The 20194-nt window shown below is 35.3% G+C and overlaps 1 protein-coding gene across 5 annotated transcripts in view; it reads right to left on the reverse strand.

The window, feature by feature from the left end:
* Positions 1-20194, reverse strand: part of WDR20 (WD repeat domain 20) — a 68429-nt gene that overhangs the window by 11580 nt on the left and 36655 nt on the right. For 2 of the 5 annotated variants that reach the window (XM_081934129.1, XM_081934128.1), the window contains exons 2-4: positions 18493-18675; positions 14752-16032; positions 2051-2185 (exon numbers count right to left, since the gene is read on the reverse strand). In XM_081934129.1, the coding sequence (XP_081790255.1) occupies positions 2051-2185; positions 14752-16032; positions 18493-18675 (1599 nt within the window). The other 3 variants (XM_081934131.1, XM_081934130.1, XM_081934132.1) reach the window with 2 other exon arrangements.

Here is a 20194-nt window from a genome sequence, read left to right on the forward strand (position 1 = left end):
AATTGTTTTTCGCCTTCCCAGTCTCTGGAGGCTTTCCTGAAGCCTAGGAAGAGCAAAAAATGCCCCCCAACGAGCCAATTGGAAGTTCGGGAACAAACTTCCGGTTAGCCCATTAGGCCTGTTTTTTCACTCTCCCCAGCCTACGGAGGTTTTCCTGAAGCCTGGGGAAAGCGAAATGGCCTCCCCTGGCCCTCTGGAAGGCCGAAAATCAGCCACCCGGCGCGTGGCTGGCGTGCCAGCAAATATGGCTCCGCGTGCCTGAATATGGCTCCAACCCTATTATTCATTCCCCCTCCCAAAAAACTCTCCAGCAGAAATTCTGAGTAAAATTCTCAAATGCAATCTGGATCTCAACATATAAATATTAAAACAGTGGTTCCCAATATTTCCAGCATGGCGGATTGATGGGGGGGGGGAATGATTCTGGTCCAGCGGCAGGTATGCACATGTGCCCGCCACTTGCAAAAATGGATCTTTTTGTATGCCCGCACGTATGTAAACACCCACCATTCACGCAAGTGGAGTTTCACGCACACACTCACCCAGTGTTTGCATGGTCTGTTATCGAACAAGCCATGGTACTGTGCTAAACAAGGATAGAAAAATATCCTTTAAGGATGTTTATGTTCATCATGCATAAGTATTATTTCATATAGTTACTGCCTTTAGTCGTATCTAGAACATTAGAAGTTTATTCTAGGATTTTGTAATTTAAAACAAGGCACCTACATTATTGAATAAAATGCATCGTGATTGGATTAAAAAGTTGAAATACTATAGAATCTCTAGTCAATTTACAAATTTCTAAAATAAGATTCAGGTTATGTATTTTTTGTTTTATTGAATGAAAAGCAGCTACTTTGCCTTTAGATGTCTGAAAGCTCTCTTCAAATAGCCAAAAACATGTTTTACTCTTAAGAGCACTCAAGAAGGGAGTGCTCAAGAACAGATTTTGCCTGTTGATAGTCATGTGCAATCTCCCACAGGTGATGACAAAATCTTTCTGTTTAATATCCCAAAGAGGCAACACCAAGCTAAATACACCCAATATGAAGAAGCCTGATTTGATAGAATAACACTTTATGATTTTATCCCTTAAACAATAATAAAAACCCTTGTACATTATACTCTCACATTATTATCTACATATATGCATAATCAGAAGCACATTGTATTTCATTGGAAACTAAGTCTGAGATTCATCTCCCATTAACATATGTTGAGGACAAATTACTTGACAAGTTTGGAAACAAAAGGGGAATATTCAGAACATATATATTGCTTTTTGGTATGCTTAGATATTTGACAATAAGGCAACCTCTGTTCATATGTTGAATTAATAACTTGTAATACAGTACAATGTAAGTGCTTTCGAAATGCATGAGATCAAACGCTAAAAAGAGTTAAAAGTTTAAAATGTTGGTCAATTTCAGCTTGGAATATTTTTTCAAAAGCTTGTAGATTTTATAATTGCAAAGGTAATCAGAAGGATGGCTGCATGTAACTTCCTAATCAAGAAATGGTAACACAAAGACCTGCACAACTGCTTGAGAGTGTCATGCATAGTGAGAAGAGACAAGTTTCCCCAAATGTTCCTGTTCAGTTCTTTAATGCTTCAGCATAGCACTATCTAGAAGTCTACCCAGATACTTGACAAGCTATTTTATTTTATAAAAGCTGTAATTTTGTTCTTGTTTTCAAAAAGTGAGGACTTTTTCAGAATTAGGCAAAGGTAAGCACAAGCAAGGGACTTCCACTCTCCATACACAAAAAGTTTTGGAGGGATTACTTGACACGGGTTTAGACAAAAAAAAAAAAAGGATTCTCTGCACTTTGCGTTCCTTAGAGCTCAGGATTATTAACTGTTTTTAAAGACTGTTTTTTCCCCTGCTTTCTAGTTCTACAGCACTTTTACTACATTATTATTATTATTATTATTATTATTATTATTATTATTATTATTATTATTATTATTATTTTCATTTATTTCTAAAGAAGATGGTTTGGTTGAACCAGTGTTTCTTGCTTCTAAAAGTATAATTATACATACCGATTTCCAGAGTTGGTTCACAGCAGCAGAAAGGGAAGAAGCAATTCTGTGATGACTGCCCTCCCCCAAATACATTTTTGCAGAGACAGACTCAGCAAAAGCAGCCCCTTCTGCCTCCACAGGATGAAATGCCTTCTGTGGAGAGAAACATTGTGTTCACAGTTAAATCCAACTTTTTGGTTTTAAGCAGCTGGTTCACACACTGTGCTGAGCCATAGTATGGCTTATGTAGTTTTGGCTTAGCATGATGTATGAATCCAGCCATTATAATATATAATTCATGTTTAAGGCTTATCAAAGTGTGAAGCAAACTATGGTTTGTTCTTAAGGCATTAAAAATGTCTTACCTAAGATCTAAACCGGCCGATGCACAGTAGTTAAAATGGCACTTTTATTTTGCTTTCACTAGCAGTTTGTACTATGCAATCAAAAATAGCCTGGCACTATTTAGTTATTTCGAACTAATTTTGAAAGTCTTTACTATAAGCCCAAAAACACCTTGGAGTATGTCAAAAGGGCTTATATGCAGCCCAATGAATAGTAATGCATTGCAGACACTAATGAAACTATTTCAAAAAGTGTGCGGGGCAGTGTTAACTGTGGACATCCAGCAAATAGCAGGATTATCTGCACAGACATTCATATACATAAAATCTACAACCTTGAAACATTATCAAAAAGAGCTCCATGAATTGTAGTCTTTAGCACTCTTTTTTTTTTTCCATAGCTAGAAAGTGAGACGACTTACGTTGCAACCACAAGTATTCAAATAAGCTCTTTGCTTCCCCAGTTCTTCTGCTTCAGAACCACCATCAAATAAAAGAGTGGCATGGGGATAGAGGGAACTATCTCTGCAACATCTCAGTCCAAGGAAGGGGGGGGGGGAAACCAACCCAACCATCAGGGCTTTTGATAGAGTTGGGGGGATGGGGAGGAAGGATGTGAAGAAAGCAGCACTGAATGGTTGCAATCCAAGCTCTGCTTCTTTTTCTATGTGCATCCTGAGGCTCCAGGCCTACAAGAAATGGGCTGGGCTTGCTTCACAATGGCTGAAATGCTGATACAACTTTGACAAGAATCTGGGAATTTCTGCCTCTTGGTCTAATCCTCAGCCGCATAATTCCACTATCAAGCAGAAAGCATTTTCTTCAAGAAAAAAAAACTGAAGGGGATTCTTCAGATTGCAGTGTGTTCAAAATTAGTTTAATAGAACTAACCAAGCAGCAATTTAATTACGCAGACTCTCATATTTATCCTCCAGCAAGGCATCCATTTTTCATTGAAACAGGATAACTATGTACTTTGGCACATTATTCTACAGTGGCAACCTACTGTTGTTACAATAATTTTAAATAAACATTTTAGTGTTTCTAATCACATTAACAGATATTAAATTATAGTTTCCCAATGCATGAAAATGGTGACTACCACTGTTAATTAACATATATTTTTAAAACTATGCTTAAGAACTTTGCAGTGTTCTAAACCGTACTGAGGAAAAGCTGTTTAGAATAAAGTGCAGGAAAATAACACCTACTAATAAAGGCCCAGTTCAATAGCTCCTAAATCTGACCTGAGTGTTTTCAGAAATAACATTTTCTAAAAAAATTTAAATCATGTCCATACCAAAAATATTACATTCAAAAAGTTACATCAAATGTGATTTAAACAGAAAGTAAACAAAACTGCATATTCAAGATAGTTTAATATGTATTTTCTGAATTAGAAATATCACTTTCTTAAATGATTAAAATTACTAGTGTAATGATTTCCCCAATCACTGAATTACATTATTTACATATATAATACAGATTGACTGTAGTTGAAACATTATTAAAATAAAATGTTTGATACAAAGGATTTGTTTCTTTATAACATAACTTTAAAGGGTGCCCAAACACCCATTTTAAAATTAATTATCTACTAGCATTACGCTATTTAAGTGCAAACAATCTTTTTAGAAAAATCTATGATTGTAGCATCCATCTTCCTGAATTACATTTGTGAAGCCAGAAAGTAATGACTTTAATTTCCCATGAGAGCTTTTCAGATTAACTATTTTCGATTTTAAAAAAGCAGTGCAAAGAAAAAAAAACCTCAACAATAATATTCTAATTTATAACACCATTAAACTTACTTGGATTTAAGAAACATTTTATTTTACATGTGTAGATGTGTGTGAATGTAGGTATGTGATTAAATTACACTGAGAAATATAAAGCAATTGTGATTTTTAATTGTAGCACCAAAGGAAGCATTTTTAAGCAAAATTCTTCCTTAGGTGAGCAGCCTCAAAGTATTAGATGTAAAAATATAAATCATTACAGAATTATTTTGTAAAACACTATGTGATTCACATAACACTCTGCCTTTTAAGAATTTGTGATGCTCTCTGGCTGAACAGCAGCTCCTGGTTCCATTGTCATTACTTCTTGTTCTGTGTTCAAAGGTTTCCTAGGAGGAGTGTGATGGCTATACTACAGTTCCACTTGGAGAATTGGCCTGGTTTTGGGATGGCAAAACACCCTGCAAACAAAGCAGTTTACATTAATCCAGCAAGAGAATGCAACATTTACTTTGCTAAACACTTAAGTTTGCAGATTTTTCTTGCAGAATATTTGCATACTCAATTTATAATTTTAGTTCATATTATTCAAAAATGTTAGTGAATAACTCTACTTGGATATAACAAAACAAGTTCCAAGATTTAGGATATGGAAAGAAGATCAAGGCAATAACAAGTTGCAGTCTGGTATGACAAGCAATAAGTCTTACAGTATCATGAAAGCTACTGAAAGTTTTCCCAAACTGGTTTCAGAAATATTCTCATGCATCTCACAGGAAACTCTTAAAATAGAGATTTCATGCTATATCAGATGTTGAGTTTATCAGAATCATAGAACACTTGGGTTTCTTTATGCAGAAAATGTGATAAAGCTGAACAGAATAGTTTCTGTTATGGACTTATAACATTAAGAAAAGGAAATGAACTACAAATGTGTCTGCATTATGAGCCCTTTGCTGGGAAAAATTAGTTATTTGCTGATGTAATTCACCTTTCAGATTATTTATACTCCTTGTAGTTTATAATTTGTACCCATAAAGTACAATTACTAATAAGCAATTTTTACCAGACTGAGATTTTTATTAATAAATGGGTTTCCAATCTGATGCCTGAAATAGCAATTTGAAGATTCTCAGCCAATTTATGTACTCTTTGGACAGAAACAGATGCTTCAATCTATTTAATTTTTTTGTTAGATGAGGAAGGTAAACATTTCTGGCTTTGTCTGTCCAACTGACAGATGTTCTGTTTTTCTTGAGCAGATATGTAATTCATTCAGACATTACATGGAAAATCTCAAGTATATGAGCCATTTTAGTGAAGAATGCCCCTCCATGAATGAAACATAATGAGCAACTCTGCCCCAAATTTGATGTGAGCTGTAGTTGCAGTCCACTAATTTTTAAGCAACTATCGTGTCATATTTTCCTCTAACATTTGATTTTGTCTTTAGTTTATGGCTTAATAAACCATAGTTTTTGTGATCAGAAACTGATTCTTGAAGTTGACAACAGAGGTTTAAAAATAGGAGCAAGAGATAAATTTCTGATATGCGCACAAGCTTCTGACATTTCACAATTCTGTAAACAGTATAACATCAATAAAAGCTTTAAATGTTTGGGGATGGTGGGTAGAAATCCTTCATAATTCAGTTGTGAATGCCCCAACACTGGAAGTCTTTAAGAAGATATTGTGATAGCCATTTGTCTGAAACGGTATAGGGTTTCCTGCCTAGGCAGGGGGTTGGACTAGAAGACCTCCAAGGACCCTTCCAACTCTACTATTGTATTGTATAATCTAAAATACAGACTTTCCAGATATTTTTCTTAGATTGTGTCACACAGCTACAGTTGGTCACACTCAAGTTTAAAGTCTACTTCTAATATAGAATTAATTACATCTTTGGAATCTACAGGAGCTCTTTCTTAATTTTTCCCAATAATGATAAAATGCTAAGAAACAAGCATTTTTGTGAACCCAGAAAGTTCTACAATGAACACTTACCCTAAACAAAGTAAGCCAATAGAATCATACCCTAAAGATCTAGCACCTATTTTTAGCTAAGATGCTCTTTCTGGTAGAAGCCAGCAAAAAAGATTAAACTGTTTTAGAGCACTCTATATGGTTTAGGGAAATAAATAAATAATTATTCTGCTAAGCGTTCTTTGTAATATACAATATTACTTTGCCTGACACATTAGAAACTCAGCATGCAACGTTAGTCTCAATACAGTACTAATATTTAAACTCGGGAAAAGGTGTCAGTAAGAATGAACCTACTTTTTTTTTTTAAAAAAAGTATATCATTAAATAGAAGAAATGAAAAATAAGCAAATGTGAAATCAGATCTCTGTTAATCTGCTAAGTACTTTAATGACAGCAACTTCTCCATCCTCCCTACCCAAAGTAAAATCAGTGCTAACAGACAATTCAGTATTGTGACAAATAGACAATTACTATGCAATTAAGATATTTCTCTCCAAATTTCCTGATCTCAGATATAATAACAATGTAATTGCATTATTTCCCTATTTTCTCAAATAAGACATGTTTAATGTCTACCAAGAGCAACTTAACATTCTACCTCTCATTTGTGGTGTATTTTAAGTTACTTAAAACTATTATTTCAGGACTTTAATAAGTATGCAGGATCCTTATTATTCTAAACTGCATACACTCATAAAATAGAAATAGCTTACAAGTAACAAAATCATAATTCCACAATCTTTCTGCAAATAACTTCCTAGTTTTCTTTTTGCTAGTTTAAAATTTTCTAAACATATTTCTGCAAATGCTGTGCAAATGCCTACAGTTTTTTGGGTTTTTTGCCTAGAAATTTTTTAAAGTCTTATATTTTGTCAGAATATAAGACTTTTTTTTGTAAAGCATGTGTAAAAGCAATTTAAAAGATCATTAAGAAGTTCCAAACAAGCCAGAGGAAATCTTAGTTCCATTCAGCTGAAAACATAGGTCCGTGAAAAATGAAAAATACTTGAACATCAGTTTTAGATTTGTTGTTTGAAACGTATTATTCACCATTCAGCTATCAACAGATGCCAATACACCTTCTCCTTGTTTAGTGACTGCAATTTGTTCTTTAAATTAGAAGCCAAACGGTTGTTAAGTAAACCACTTGTTTGGCAATGAAGATGCTGCAACAATTGTAGGGTGCTGCCTTTTCATTTAAATAAAGTTCTCTTGTGCATCAATGCCAGCATTACTCACATTCTGGCATTTTCAGGCATGAAATTTGGTTTAACTGGTCAGAAAACAACTTTTAAAAAGAAATTACTACCAACGCTATCATTTGTAAAAAATTGCTAAACAAAGCAGCCCTAAACAAGGAATGACTGACTGTAACCTCAAAGAAAACTGAAACAGAAATAGCATTCTGGACACTCATAATTTATAACAGCAATCCTGCTAAGAAGTTCCAACGATCTCTATTTAGAATTAAACTCAACATCAAAGATTCAACCTCCTTATAAACATTTCTATTCTGAGAATATGAATTAGTCTTCAAAGTTGTACACAGAACTTGAATAAAGCACTGGAGTTGGCAATTATAAGGATGAAATTAAAAACATTTTGAATTGATTAACTATACCTTTACTGATTTTGTCTTCTGATTCCGGTAAAATATCTACCATGAAAGATTAAACAAATCCCACTCACTAGAGGTTGTAAAAGTATCCTTTCCTCTAGCTTACTGAAAAAGGACCAACAATACAGAAATGTGAATCATCACATTCTCCTTGGTAACTACTTCAGCTAAAGTTGACTTAATTTTTTATTTTCAGCTGAGCATTTCCTGGTGCACATAGGTGGGCTGTAAGTGAGCATACAATGGGCTGGAATGCTTAAAATACAGATCAGAAATGAATTTAGTATTTACTGTGCATGCTAAATACACTAAAGTGTTTTTGAGATCCTTACCAGAGGGAACATAAATAAATAATTTTCTTTGGTACAACTTTATCTTGCTAAATGACTTCATTTTTATGCACAGCAGAGGGAAAGTAAAATGTTTTTTTATCTGTGAAAGGGAAGGGAGCATTCTCTTGAGGATGGAACTAATTTTAAGAGATGATATTTTCTGAATCTATTTTTTTGTATATATTTATTTATCAAAGCACTTTTCATAAGTTATCTTCATAAGAAGAATGTTACAATTCAACAGTATTTTTTAAATCAAGCATATTTTTTTTAAAAAACCAAGTATGTTGATTGATTAACAAATAAAAGCATGCATGCAGTGTCATGAATAAATCAAGTAATTAACTTGGTCAAATAAATATTCCAGTTGAAGCAGCAAGATTTAGGCAAAAGATTATGCAAATAAGGTAGGTCACTCTCTACACACAAAAATAAGGATATAGATGAAGTCTGACAATATATAAGAACGAAAGAACAAGATTAATTTGCTCTAAAATTAGGGGCTTCAAAGGAGGCGTTGCCAAAAAGATGATAGGCTCAGTCTCCAGGCAGAAGAGCAGAGCAACACCCATTTCTGGATCCTCTTCCCTTCCCCCTATGGAGAACATCAGGTTCTGGTTAAAAATTCCACTCCTAAAAGTAATTAACTACATGTCTTTAATTCACAAGTCAGGTAACGGTTGGGTCAGTTATAAAATAAGGTCTAATCCCATATGATTAGACCTGTGTTTTATAATATCACGGCAAGCACACTTATATGGTAAATACAATTTATCTCTACACACAGGATATCACCACAGAGCATTTAATTTAGGACAATGCAGCACACTCCCAGGGGGCAATCACCGTATTTACAAAGTATACATTTTCCCCCATTGCTTGTCACCTCTGAAAGCTCTATTGCTTTCTTAATTTTCAAACAGACCAATCTATTTTAATATTAATCTAAATAATCTTCATAAACCATTTCTATGGCCTTATATATGAAAGATATAGTTAGAATCTAAGCACAAGATCAATTGTATTATTGTGACAAGCTAAAACAACATCCCATCAAATGTTAGTGTTCTATGTCAGCAGGAAGAAATTGTTTTATTGACCTGTGACTTTTAAATAGTGCTAGTAGTATTTATACTGTAACACAACAGTGAAAAGAATTACGTACTCCCCACAAATAAATTATTAGTAAAGTGAATGTGTTAGATGAAAATTTGGGTGGGACAAATGTGCTTTGGAACTTCATTTTGAAAATACCAACTTGAAAACACACCTTATTTTCCAAAATGATTAAACCAATCCAACTAAAGCTAAAATTGGTCAGCAACATCTAGCAATGTCAGCAATCTATTTGAAAATTGATATATACTTAGGATTCTGCCAAATTAAGTTTCGGACTGCCTGTTTATGCACCTAGTTCTGACAAGCAACTCATGGTGTTTAACTAACATGGTTGGTAAATAAAAGAGCTCCTATAGAATCCAGAAGATATCATTTTGTTTTCATTTCAATAGCTCTTTAGAAGATTTAGATAACCTTCTTCACCCCATGATTCTGTCATTCAAACTGGAAAAACCAATGTATCAGTGCACCTTCAATTAATAATAACTGAACAGGATATACTTGTGATATATTAATATGATAAAAGAACTCAAACCAACATTTGAGATGGGTATGAAATACTCAAGAGATTGTATCATTCATTTAGGCTCATTTATAAAAACCGCAGTTACAGAAGCAGCAGTTACAGTGGCCAGTTTTTCAGAAAGCCGCCTGTTGCATTTAGTGAAGTATCAGCTGTGGCAAAACAACATTGCAACTTCAGGCATGAGAAGCACTACTGACAGTTAACTATATTTTACAATTCAGTCTCATTTTTTATTTAATGTCAGTATACAGAGGACAACCCCGGTAAGTTGTAACGTCAAGTATTTAGTAGGGTTCTTCAGCTGAAACAGTGACATAAAATGCTAAAAAATAAGCAGTATGAAACAAACATGATTTTTAAAAATTATAAATATATGAACAATACTTATTAAAGCTTCATTATTATTGCAACAGTCAATTTAGTTTAACAATTTATGTTAGAAAGGCTCTTATGAAATTTATTTAAATTGCCAAGAAATCAGATGGACGTTTATAAAGAAAATACATATGAATTTACTGTTGGTTTTCACTATATCATTACAATTTTGTACAGTATAACCTAACGTGTCAGTCTTAACAAATTCATGTATACAGATTTCATAAATGCAGGGAAAAATCTTGCTTTTAAACTTTATACAAGTTATGTGACAATAAATTAGCTGGTTTTCTTTCTTTCAACATAATGCAGGCCAGCGGTTTTTCTTTAGTAGCTTTAAAGTGATGGAAGGGAAACATACATGGTCTGTTCAAGTACATTACTTAGTTCCCAAAAAAATCAAGCATTTCTGAAATGTTTTAGCATGACTCTTTTCTTTCTAATTTGGATAACCACATGGAGGCAATTACTCTTTTTTGGCTTCACAGAAGGAATTGGCTAATTTTTGACTGGGTATCATTAACTCATATTAATTCATCCCAATAAATATGTATAAGACCTTTTCAAGGAATCCCCAGATCCTGTTTAAATAATTAAATCTAGCATTACGCCAATCATAGCTAGCACTTTCCACAGCATTTTATATTTTCATTCAATAAAACCATTTTGACATTGAAAATTTCATTTCAAATGCAATTCATCACACTCCAATATAGCATCACAAAATATCTGTACAATATTTTAGCACAGAACTAAGTTAAATAATGATGCTGTACTACAGTTGCTGCTTATTGGAAAATGTTCTACAATTTAGATCTAATTTTTTTTTCTTGTACAACATGGTTCAAATAAATGTTGTAAATTTAATGTGGATTTTATTATACAAATTGGTAACACATTTACTCTGCCAGGGTATATGCTGCCAGTTCATTCAATTCAACCTTTATGGTTAATCAAATCATACTAAGAATATGCAAAGATAAATTAGCTGCAAGTTTCCTGAAAATTGCAACTATGGTAAGTTAATAATCACGTTGGATAAAATCTGTCAAGGAAAGCAATACCTGATAGAAATCTAGGTGTGACTAGCATCGCAAAAGAAATCCAAGAACTTTCTTGCTGTCTCTACCAGACTAACAAGCAAGGAATTGGTCAAAAGATTCATGAGCAACTTAACTTTCTTAGCCATGCAACAATTTTTTTTACAAAGCATTACTGAGAAACTTTCATGCCAGTAGACGAGGCAGCTTTCCCATAAATCAGCAGTTCTAAAATGTTGCTTTTATATGCAACATAACTTTACTGTGTGTTTTTATTGAACACAATATGTTAGATTTTAACATGTGTCTAAACTGTATTTTGAAAAAGAAAGGACAGGAAGGAAGCTCATAACAGAAAAGAAGAAAACTTAAGGCTGTAGTGTAAATCTTCTTACTCCAATCTGACAGTGTTTCTTTCTAACCTATGGGTTCCTGATACTGAAATCATAATTAGATACTTCAGCCAAGGCAGAGAGCAGTTTATTCTAATGAACAAATATTCTAACTGTTCTTCTATCTTTGCTGCACCACTCTGGCAAAGGGGGATGGGGGGGGAGGCAGAAAAGGCTGGCTCAGTAGCAATGAGGAGTCAAACTGCAAAATTTGTTGAGTCTTTTTCCTCAACCTGGACCCTTTATTTTCTGACAAAGGCAGAAAACAACTTTAGCAGCAGAAAATGGATGAGTTGACAGCGACGGTGTACCTTTTTTGGCTCACGTGCCATAGGGGGGGAGCGCAGGGGGGTCATGTACGGGCGGGCCGTACCCATAATGCAACATGCGACCCCTCCAGTGTGCATGCACGCATGAGAGGCGCTCCCCCTTTTTCCATGCTTTTTTCGCCCTCCCCAGGCTCCAGAGGCTTTATAGAAGCCTCGGGGGAGGGGGCGAAAACAGCCTCCCCCCCCCGGAGGCCCTCCAGAGGCTTCAGGGACCTTCAGGAGGTTTCCCTGAAGCCTTCAAAGGTCAAGAAACAACCCTCCGAGCAAACCGGAAGTCACTTCCTGTTTGCTCGGAGGGTCGGTTTAAGCCCTCCGGAGGCTTCAGGGACCTTCAGGAGACTTCCCTGAAGCCTCTGGAGGACTAAAATGGACTGGTTTGCTCGTAGGGTGGTTTTTAGTCCTCCGGAGGCTTTAGGGAAACCTCCTGAAGGTCCCTGAAGTTTCTGGAGGACTTAAACTGACCCTCCGAGCAAACCAGAAGTCCGTTCCTGAACTTCCTGTTTGCCCATAAGGCTGTTTTTTTGCGCTCTGGATGTTTCAGGGAAGCTCCTGAAGCCTCTGGAGGACCTCGGGGGGGGGGGGGGGGAGGCTCTTTTCAACACCCCCCCCCCCGGCTCCTATAAAGCCTCTGGAGCCTGGGGAGGGTGAAAAATGGCTTTTAAAAAAGGCTGAACTCAGCTGACAGGGCAACACCTCGCGTGCTTTGACAAATGGCTCCGCGTGCCACCTCTGGCATGCGTGCCATAGGTTCACTATCCCGGTGCTATGATATTGTGAACAAATAACAGTGCAGGAATACAGCAGCTTTAAAGACTTTAAAATGAAGCTAAAGGGAGTAACCCTAGGATAAGATAAATGTAGGCAGTGTTTAACCCGGGGGAAGAAATATGTTACCATTGTTTTGAAGGTTAATTAAATAGGCATAGAGTTTAATTAAGTGCTCTCCTATAAAACAAAAAGCAAGGTTTCTGTTACAATGACCACCCTGGCCAGAACCCTGTAAACATATCACCTAATTTGCTAGTTTAGGCCAGCTAAGTAAGCTCACCAACTGCAAAATAAAGAATAACAACAACAGCAATAAGAAACCCATCCTAAGTAAACGCATCCTAAATAAAATGGCATTTACAACAGTGTGCAATATTAGTTTTCAGAGACCTCATGAATACTATCAGCATGAAACTTACCTTAAAGATTTCTGCATTTGCCAAATATAGAAATCCTAGCTTTTGATACTGCATACTCTTATCTCTGAAATATTTGAAATGTCCTCCAAATTAAACTGTTGCTATATGCAAGTTGTACTAATTAGTTCACTTCAGCTCGTTTAAGAATCTCAACCTAATAAAAATGGAAGCAACCTAAGAGCCAGTGTTAAATTACTTTGGAATCTCTGGTACGTTAAACAGAGAGGCAATAATTTCCAATTTCATCAACCTACATCTGCAAAATTACTATCAGCTTTCTTTGGCCCCTGCATAGACTAAGATGGAAATTATCTTAACGGAAATGAATAAAGTGTGAGATTTTATCCTCGTAATTTGTTTTTCTCACCCACATGAAAATAATGTCACATTTTTAGATTGTCTATCCAAGATAAGGCAAACAGGAAAGACCACATATCAGAGCATGTTTGTTAAGAATTTAACGAATAAAATTTTATTACACATTACAGAGCAATAATGAAACTTAAGTTCCAATAGGCTTTGATTTCTATTGGAAGAACTCTACTTGCAATAATTTTCTGAAGTCTGTTCACTCCAGGAACTGACAACCGTCAAGTACTTCATGGCTTATTCTCTGGAAGATGGTTTAAAAGCGCCCCATGCTACATCTCTAAAAAAAGTCAACCATCAGCCATTTCAGATATCATTTTTCTCTAGCTTGCCCAATAGCAAATGAGATTGTGCTAGTTCTGATTCTAGCTCCAGCTCTATTGTGTTGGACTATAAAACAAAAAAGATTTCCCCAAAGCCCTACACGTGGCTACTTAAGGAATCATAATTTGTGAAGGCTGAGCCCAGGATGGCCAAGTGAGTGCACAGAAATCACCTCAAGGTTTTTTTTTTTCTTAAATCTTATCTACAGCCTTCAAATTGCCAATAAACATTGAAGTCAAGCTTTATCAGCGTAAAGTGCTAAAAATTTTAAATAGCTAATTTTGTTAAATATGAAATAAAAGATTACCACTGCCAGATTTAAGCCTATGGATTTAATGAACAATGCTTGAGTTAAAAATACTGCTAACATGAAAATAATCTGAATGACAAGGAAAATTATGGAATGGGGATACATTCTGCTAGGGGTCTTTTGTGATCTTACACACAAAAATACTTGAAGTTGATATTAAAAGTCAAGAATATTACAATGCATATTTAATATCAGTGTATTCAAATTTTAAATGGAGACACTATAAATTATTCTGGTCACTGTAGAATTAAAAACCCATCACTATGAATAGCTTTCAAAAAAGGTGAGAATATATTCTGTTTATTGACACCTATCAGTTAACTATTTGAAATTCAGCTGTCCAAAATGTCACACTAGATCAAATTACAGCCTAGGTAAGCTATAGTCCTGAATGCCCTTGCAACTTTACCCTCAGTAATTTAGATTTGTTTCAATTATGTTCATATAAAAATAGTTTTGAAAATATAAGAAACCTATCACTTGCACTTTGGATACACAACACATCTCTGGCTGAAAGGCAACTGTATTTCAAAAGGACTTCACCTAGGCCAGACACTTCAAATTGTTCAGAAATATGGCATGCAGTATCCAAAAGTATGGCTCTGAGGAAATAATTTTTACATTAAGCGTAAAGATTGTTTATATTCAACATTCACTTATGTTTTGAGGAAAAAAAACTACCTATTCAAGTTCTATTTCTTTGATGCAGCATTAAGGATTAAAACTTACCACTTTACCAGGCCTTGCCCATGTGCAAATAAATCCCTCCTGACAAGCAGTGACTATACAGTCTTCAAGAAAAATTAACACAGTCAGTCTTTCATGTGCTATCTTTTTACAGATAAGAGGCTCTAACAAAGGAACATCTTCCATTCTCGGGCACAGAGGCGTTCCCAAAGTTTTTGCTGGGTCTGTTTTGGTTTTAGTAACTAGATTCAGTTTGTCACTGCTCTTACTAGATATATGTCCCATACTATGATTTCGCTTATGATCTTTTTCATGGTGTTTTTCCTTCCGGTCATGTAATGATAAGGTTGCAAACTTACTAACACCAGAGGCAATGGCACCATCCATGACACTGCTTTTGCTGCCAGAATTGGAAACTGCAGAATGTGGAAGGCTATTGGAACGTGGAAGAGGAGGTGGTACAGAGTTTCCAGGTGTTGTGATGCTATTTCCATTACTTCCTGGGTTAGCTCCACCACTTCCTGTGGGGGGACTTGTGGCAGTCATGACATTTGTATGTGTCCTTGCTCTTGAGAGGGGCTGGTGTGGGAAGAGGATGTCTTCTGTTAGGTCCCATAAACATAGTTGTGTGTCCTGACCTACTGAGCCAAACCTATACGTTACACTTACTGGGCGACTCTCTGTAGAGTTCCTTTTTGATAATCTTGACTGCGTGCTATTTGCTCGATCTCGTCCAAAATGGAGGAGGTCTTGGAAGTCCTCATCACTGCCGCTGAATTCCATGGGATCATTTTCTTCTACACTGGTTGTATATGGATCAAAGGCCACAACACTGACCCATGATTTGTGCCCATGGCCTCTAGCTATCACTCGACAGTCCACAAAAGACCAGACAGTCACCAAATCATCTTCTCCACCTGTTACAATATATTTTCCATCTGGGCTCCAACATGCACACAGCAGTCCTCCAAAGTAGCTTTTCATTGTACCATGCAATTCAACTGAATCGAAGTTAAATACACGAAGAAAGCCATCCTGACTTACACATGCCAAGAATTTTCCATCTGGAGAAAAACCAAATTCATTTAGGGCACCTTCACCTACTGTCCATTTAAGTAAAGGATTTCGTGTAGATTTACTTTTGCACGTATGGACTGCAAAACTTTCTCCTTGTTTAAGTAGCTGATAGTGTGGAGCTGTGGTGCCACAGTTGTGTTCCACATTATATAAGTACATATTGCCACTGGAATGAGCTACTAGGAAGAGACTTTCTGAACCAGGAACCCATTTTACACAAGTTACTCTGGACTTGTCTATTAGTCTCTGAAACACAAAAGAAAAACAGAGTTATCACAGTTCTGCATTGTACATAAAATATTAATTCTTTGTCAAAAACACATATTTCTTCTTGAAGACAACTAACTCATTATGACTTTGAATGGTATTGAAGTTAAGTCAAAAGAATATATTTCTTATAAATATGAAATAAGAATGTAATAAACAGCCAGATTTTTAGTATAAAATCAGACTCAGAAAATTACACATATTCCAAAGAAAAAATACTAATCTACTAAATTCTGATTTAGATGTAGGGGTATTTTTATCTGAAATGGAATTTTAGACATTCTACGCCTCTCTCCCCTCCTCTCCCCCTCCCTTGATTTTGAACCTATGTACTAGATTTTCCAATATTTCTAAGCTATTACAGTATTCAATTCATTATTCATTTCAAGCCATATAAGTGTTAACAATTTTTTAAAGGCAGCTAAAAATAAGAAAATTGCTTCTTTCTCCAAAACAATACCATATGGTTTTAACTGGGATATAAATGTCATACGTGTATTCTGAAGCTCTTAACAAAGAGGTGTCATAGTCGACAACCCATCAGGATGCTTGTATCTACTTATAAAAGCTAAATAAGTTTATTCCTGTCCTCTGAAAGCAACAAAGGCATCTTCCATGGGAAAAAAAATCTCAAAATTCACTGAAGCAATGCTCTGAAGTTGTACAAAATTACAATATTACCTAAACCTTGAGCTTTAAGATCTCTTTATCAAGTAAGATTACTGAAGAATAAAGGGATGAATTAATTAAAATTAAAAATAAAGAATTGGAAAACATATCCTTGTGCTATTTTCTCACCAGTTAGAATAGAAAATTTTAATTATAATAAAAAATCTGTAACTGAAGCTCATTATACCTAAGGATGTAAATTAATATAATTACAGTTCCAAAATCATCCACCCATCATTTTAATTTTAACCAACTTCCCTTATGAAAAGGTTTTGAAATTAAAAATCCTGAAATGATTTCATAGAACTTTAAACTGGCCCCAATAAAAGTACTGCCTCAATGCACTTAGAATTATTCAAGTTATGATATGCTTGAATTAAATTATATAGCTGTTGTAATATTTAGAGAAGCATGAAATAAAATAATTCCATCTCAGCATTTTTTTCCCTCCATTATTTTTGATTTAGAATAGACAGCATGAGAGTGTTGTGTTTTATTGTACAACTGGAGCTAAATGGGCTATATTTATAGATGAGTAAGTAGGTGGCAAAATGCTAGTTTCTCCTCATCAGGAGCTACAATTGTTGGTGATGATTGTGAATTAAAGGAAAAGCTGTACCGAAACCTCCAGCAGATAAACTAATATACAAACTGCAAAGGTGCCTGCTATAAATTGTTATGAATAAAAGATAAAATCAGTGAATAGATAAATGGTGATAGAGAGGAGAAGGTGTTTAAACAAAATTGTATGGGTTTTTGTGCTATGAAAGCTAGCATAACTTGTAATTTCTCAGAAAACGTACATTGACTTTTATCCTTTCAATTTCTATGGTGCTTTTTTATAGAATAAAAAAATTGATTGTTTTAGTTGTTCACAATTTTGAGAAAAAAGTACCATCTTGGATTCTAATCCCACTGAAAGATTATTTCCTACCTATAAATAAGATATATTCCCTATTATTTCCTCTAAAAAGCTTCCTAAGGAACAAAAAAAAAACAAAAAAAAAAAACAACCGAAACCAAAATCTTTCCTCTATCCTTTCTTTTACAAAACTATGTGAGATGAATTTCCCTTCTCTTCTCCTCTCACTGCAACCTTCCTCTCCCAGTTTATACCCTATCAGCTTTGGTGAATTTGTAATAATTGAAAAAAGTTTGGATGAGAAGAATTGTCTGTCAACAGATTACCTTTCACTGACAGGATGCCATAGTTGAACAACAATGTAATAGCCTAAACCTACCTTGTCTAAACAAATGTATATGAAAAACATTGTTCATGCAAGGCTCATTTTTATAGCATTAAAACAAGCACAAAAAGTTCCTAAACACACTCATTCATGTAAGCTTTCTGCACATATCTATTTTATTACTATTTAGTCTGCAATAGATTTCTAACCATGTTTATAAACTATCTTAGCAAATTCAATGAAGTATATGGAATGCTAATTAAAACGGGGGAACAATACAGCTTCAAGACAGAGGAATAATTGTCACTGGTATAAAACTGACTACAATCAAAGTGCAGTATACCCCTATTTACCTTAGCATAGTACTCTTGCATTACTCATTGTAAGAATAGGAAGTTGGGGGAATGGCTGGAAGAAAAAGCCAATATATCCATTTTTCAATAGTACTATAAATATACATTGTCGTATTCAATATTCACCAGGGCAAATTGTTTCCAAGTAAAAAATAATTATGCCACACATGAAGAAAATGTTATAAAGAATGCAAGTACATTTCCATGCACCAAGATTAACATTCACTTACTTCTTCGTTAAATAACTTGCTAGTTTCTTTTTTAATAGGATCTATTAGCTGCACCTGTCCTGCAGAGAAGCCCACTAGAAGAGAAACACTTTCTGCTGTGGCTGTTAAGTGATTGAAGTCATGACATGTAGGTTGCGTTCCTTTGTATATTCTTTTATCTATTGGTTTACTCAAATCAGCAGCCTGCAAGAAAGATTGAAATTGGGATTAGCAATGGTTAATACTTCAGCCTAAAATGCTAGCACATTGTCATGTGATGTATCGCAACTTTTCCCCCCCTTTGCTATAATGGGGTGGGTGTGGCCCACGGGCCGCAAGTCTAACATCCCTGTTCTAGATAGAAAGGCTCTAGATTTCTGTCCTTCAACAACAAAGAGCAGCCAATCAGACTGGAATTTTATGTGGGAGGAGCATATAAATGGTTCATCTTCACATCAACTCTAATTTTAAAGTGAAACTCAATTGAAACATTAAAGAAATATGGAACAAAACAATCCACTGATGATAAAGCACACTTTAAAATATTAAACATTCACAAAACTAGTACAAGATTCAATTACAAGATAAATATTTGGATTCAAGTATTATTTCTAAGATTGGAGTTAGTTATGTTAATTATTTTAAAATGCAAAACAATTTCCTACAAACTAATGCCAAATTGTCGAAATCAAGGACAAAACAAACAATAGTGGACTGCTGTTGTTACTGCTACTTCCTCAGTATTTCACAGGAAAATTCTTTGTTAATATCAGAACATTTGAAAAACTTAAAAATATAAATATGTGAAGTATCTATCAAGAAATATTTACTGCAGTAGTTACCAGTAGTCCCCAAACAACTATAGCAATTGGGACCAAGAATTTCTATTGTTAAGAGATGCAGCTATAAAGCAAAATACCTCCAATGTCACTTCCAACGCTGTTATCCTATTATGTGACTGTGCCAATTTACTATGTTAATTCCAATTGCTGTCATTAGTCAAATCCTGTGCAGTGCTTAGACTTGTCGCATGCTCGCCATTTGCAAACCACAGACTTTGCTTATCAGAAACCAGAAAATGAAAGTCACAAATGGTGAGGCCATCACCACATGAAATTACGACTATTGTCCTTGTAAGCTGGCTGACAAGCTCCTGAATTGCAATTACATGACCATGGGGACAATGGAACAACTATAACTCTGAGGACTCTTCATTCAATGCCATGGTAACTTCAAAGAGTGGTCACCAAATGAGGACTACCTATATATATATGTCAATGTTGCTTCAACTAAATACTAATAGTATTGAAAATTCTTTTTCAAAAGAGGGGATCAGATAATTTTCCTGCCTTCTTCTATTACATATCCAACCCAACATCTGAAATACACACAAAAATTGACTGCTCGTGCCTATGATGATACGTGTTTTCCTTAATCTCAGGTCCTCTACCAGAGGCGTCAGAGTTTGAGGGTTCTCTCTGGTCTCTTAGCTCTTCCCTGGCACTGAACCCTTCTGGACAGAGAGCTCTGACTTCATTCCTGGGTTCTGTTGGAGCCACTCTCCCAGGTTAGTAGTCACAGTCCCAAATGTCCCTACCACCACTAGGACCACTTTCACCTTTACTTTCCACATCCTCTCCAATTCTTCCTTCAGGCCTTGGTCCTTCTCCATACTCCTCCTTCCTGATGTTGTCACTTGGCACCTCTACATATATCACCATTG

Source organism: Natrix helvetica (genome assembly GCF_964273705.1).
Source record: "Natrix helvetica genome assembly, chromosome: 1".
NCBI lineage: Eukaryota > Metazoa > Chordata > Lepidosauria > Squamata > Natricidae > Natrix > Natrix helvetica.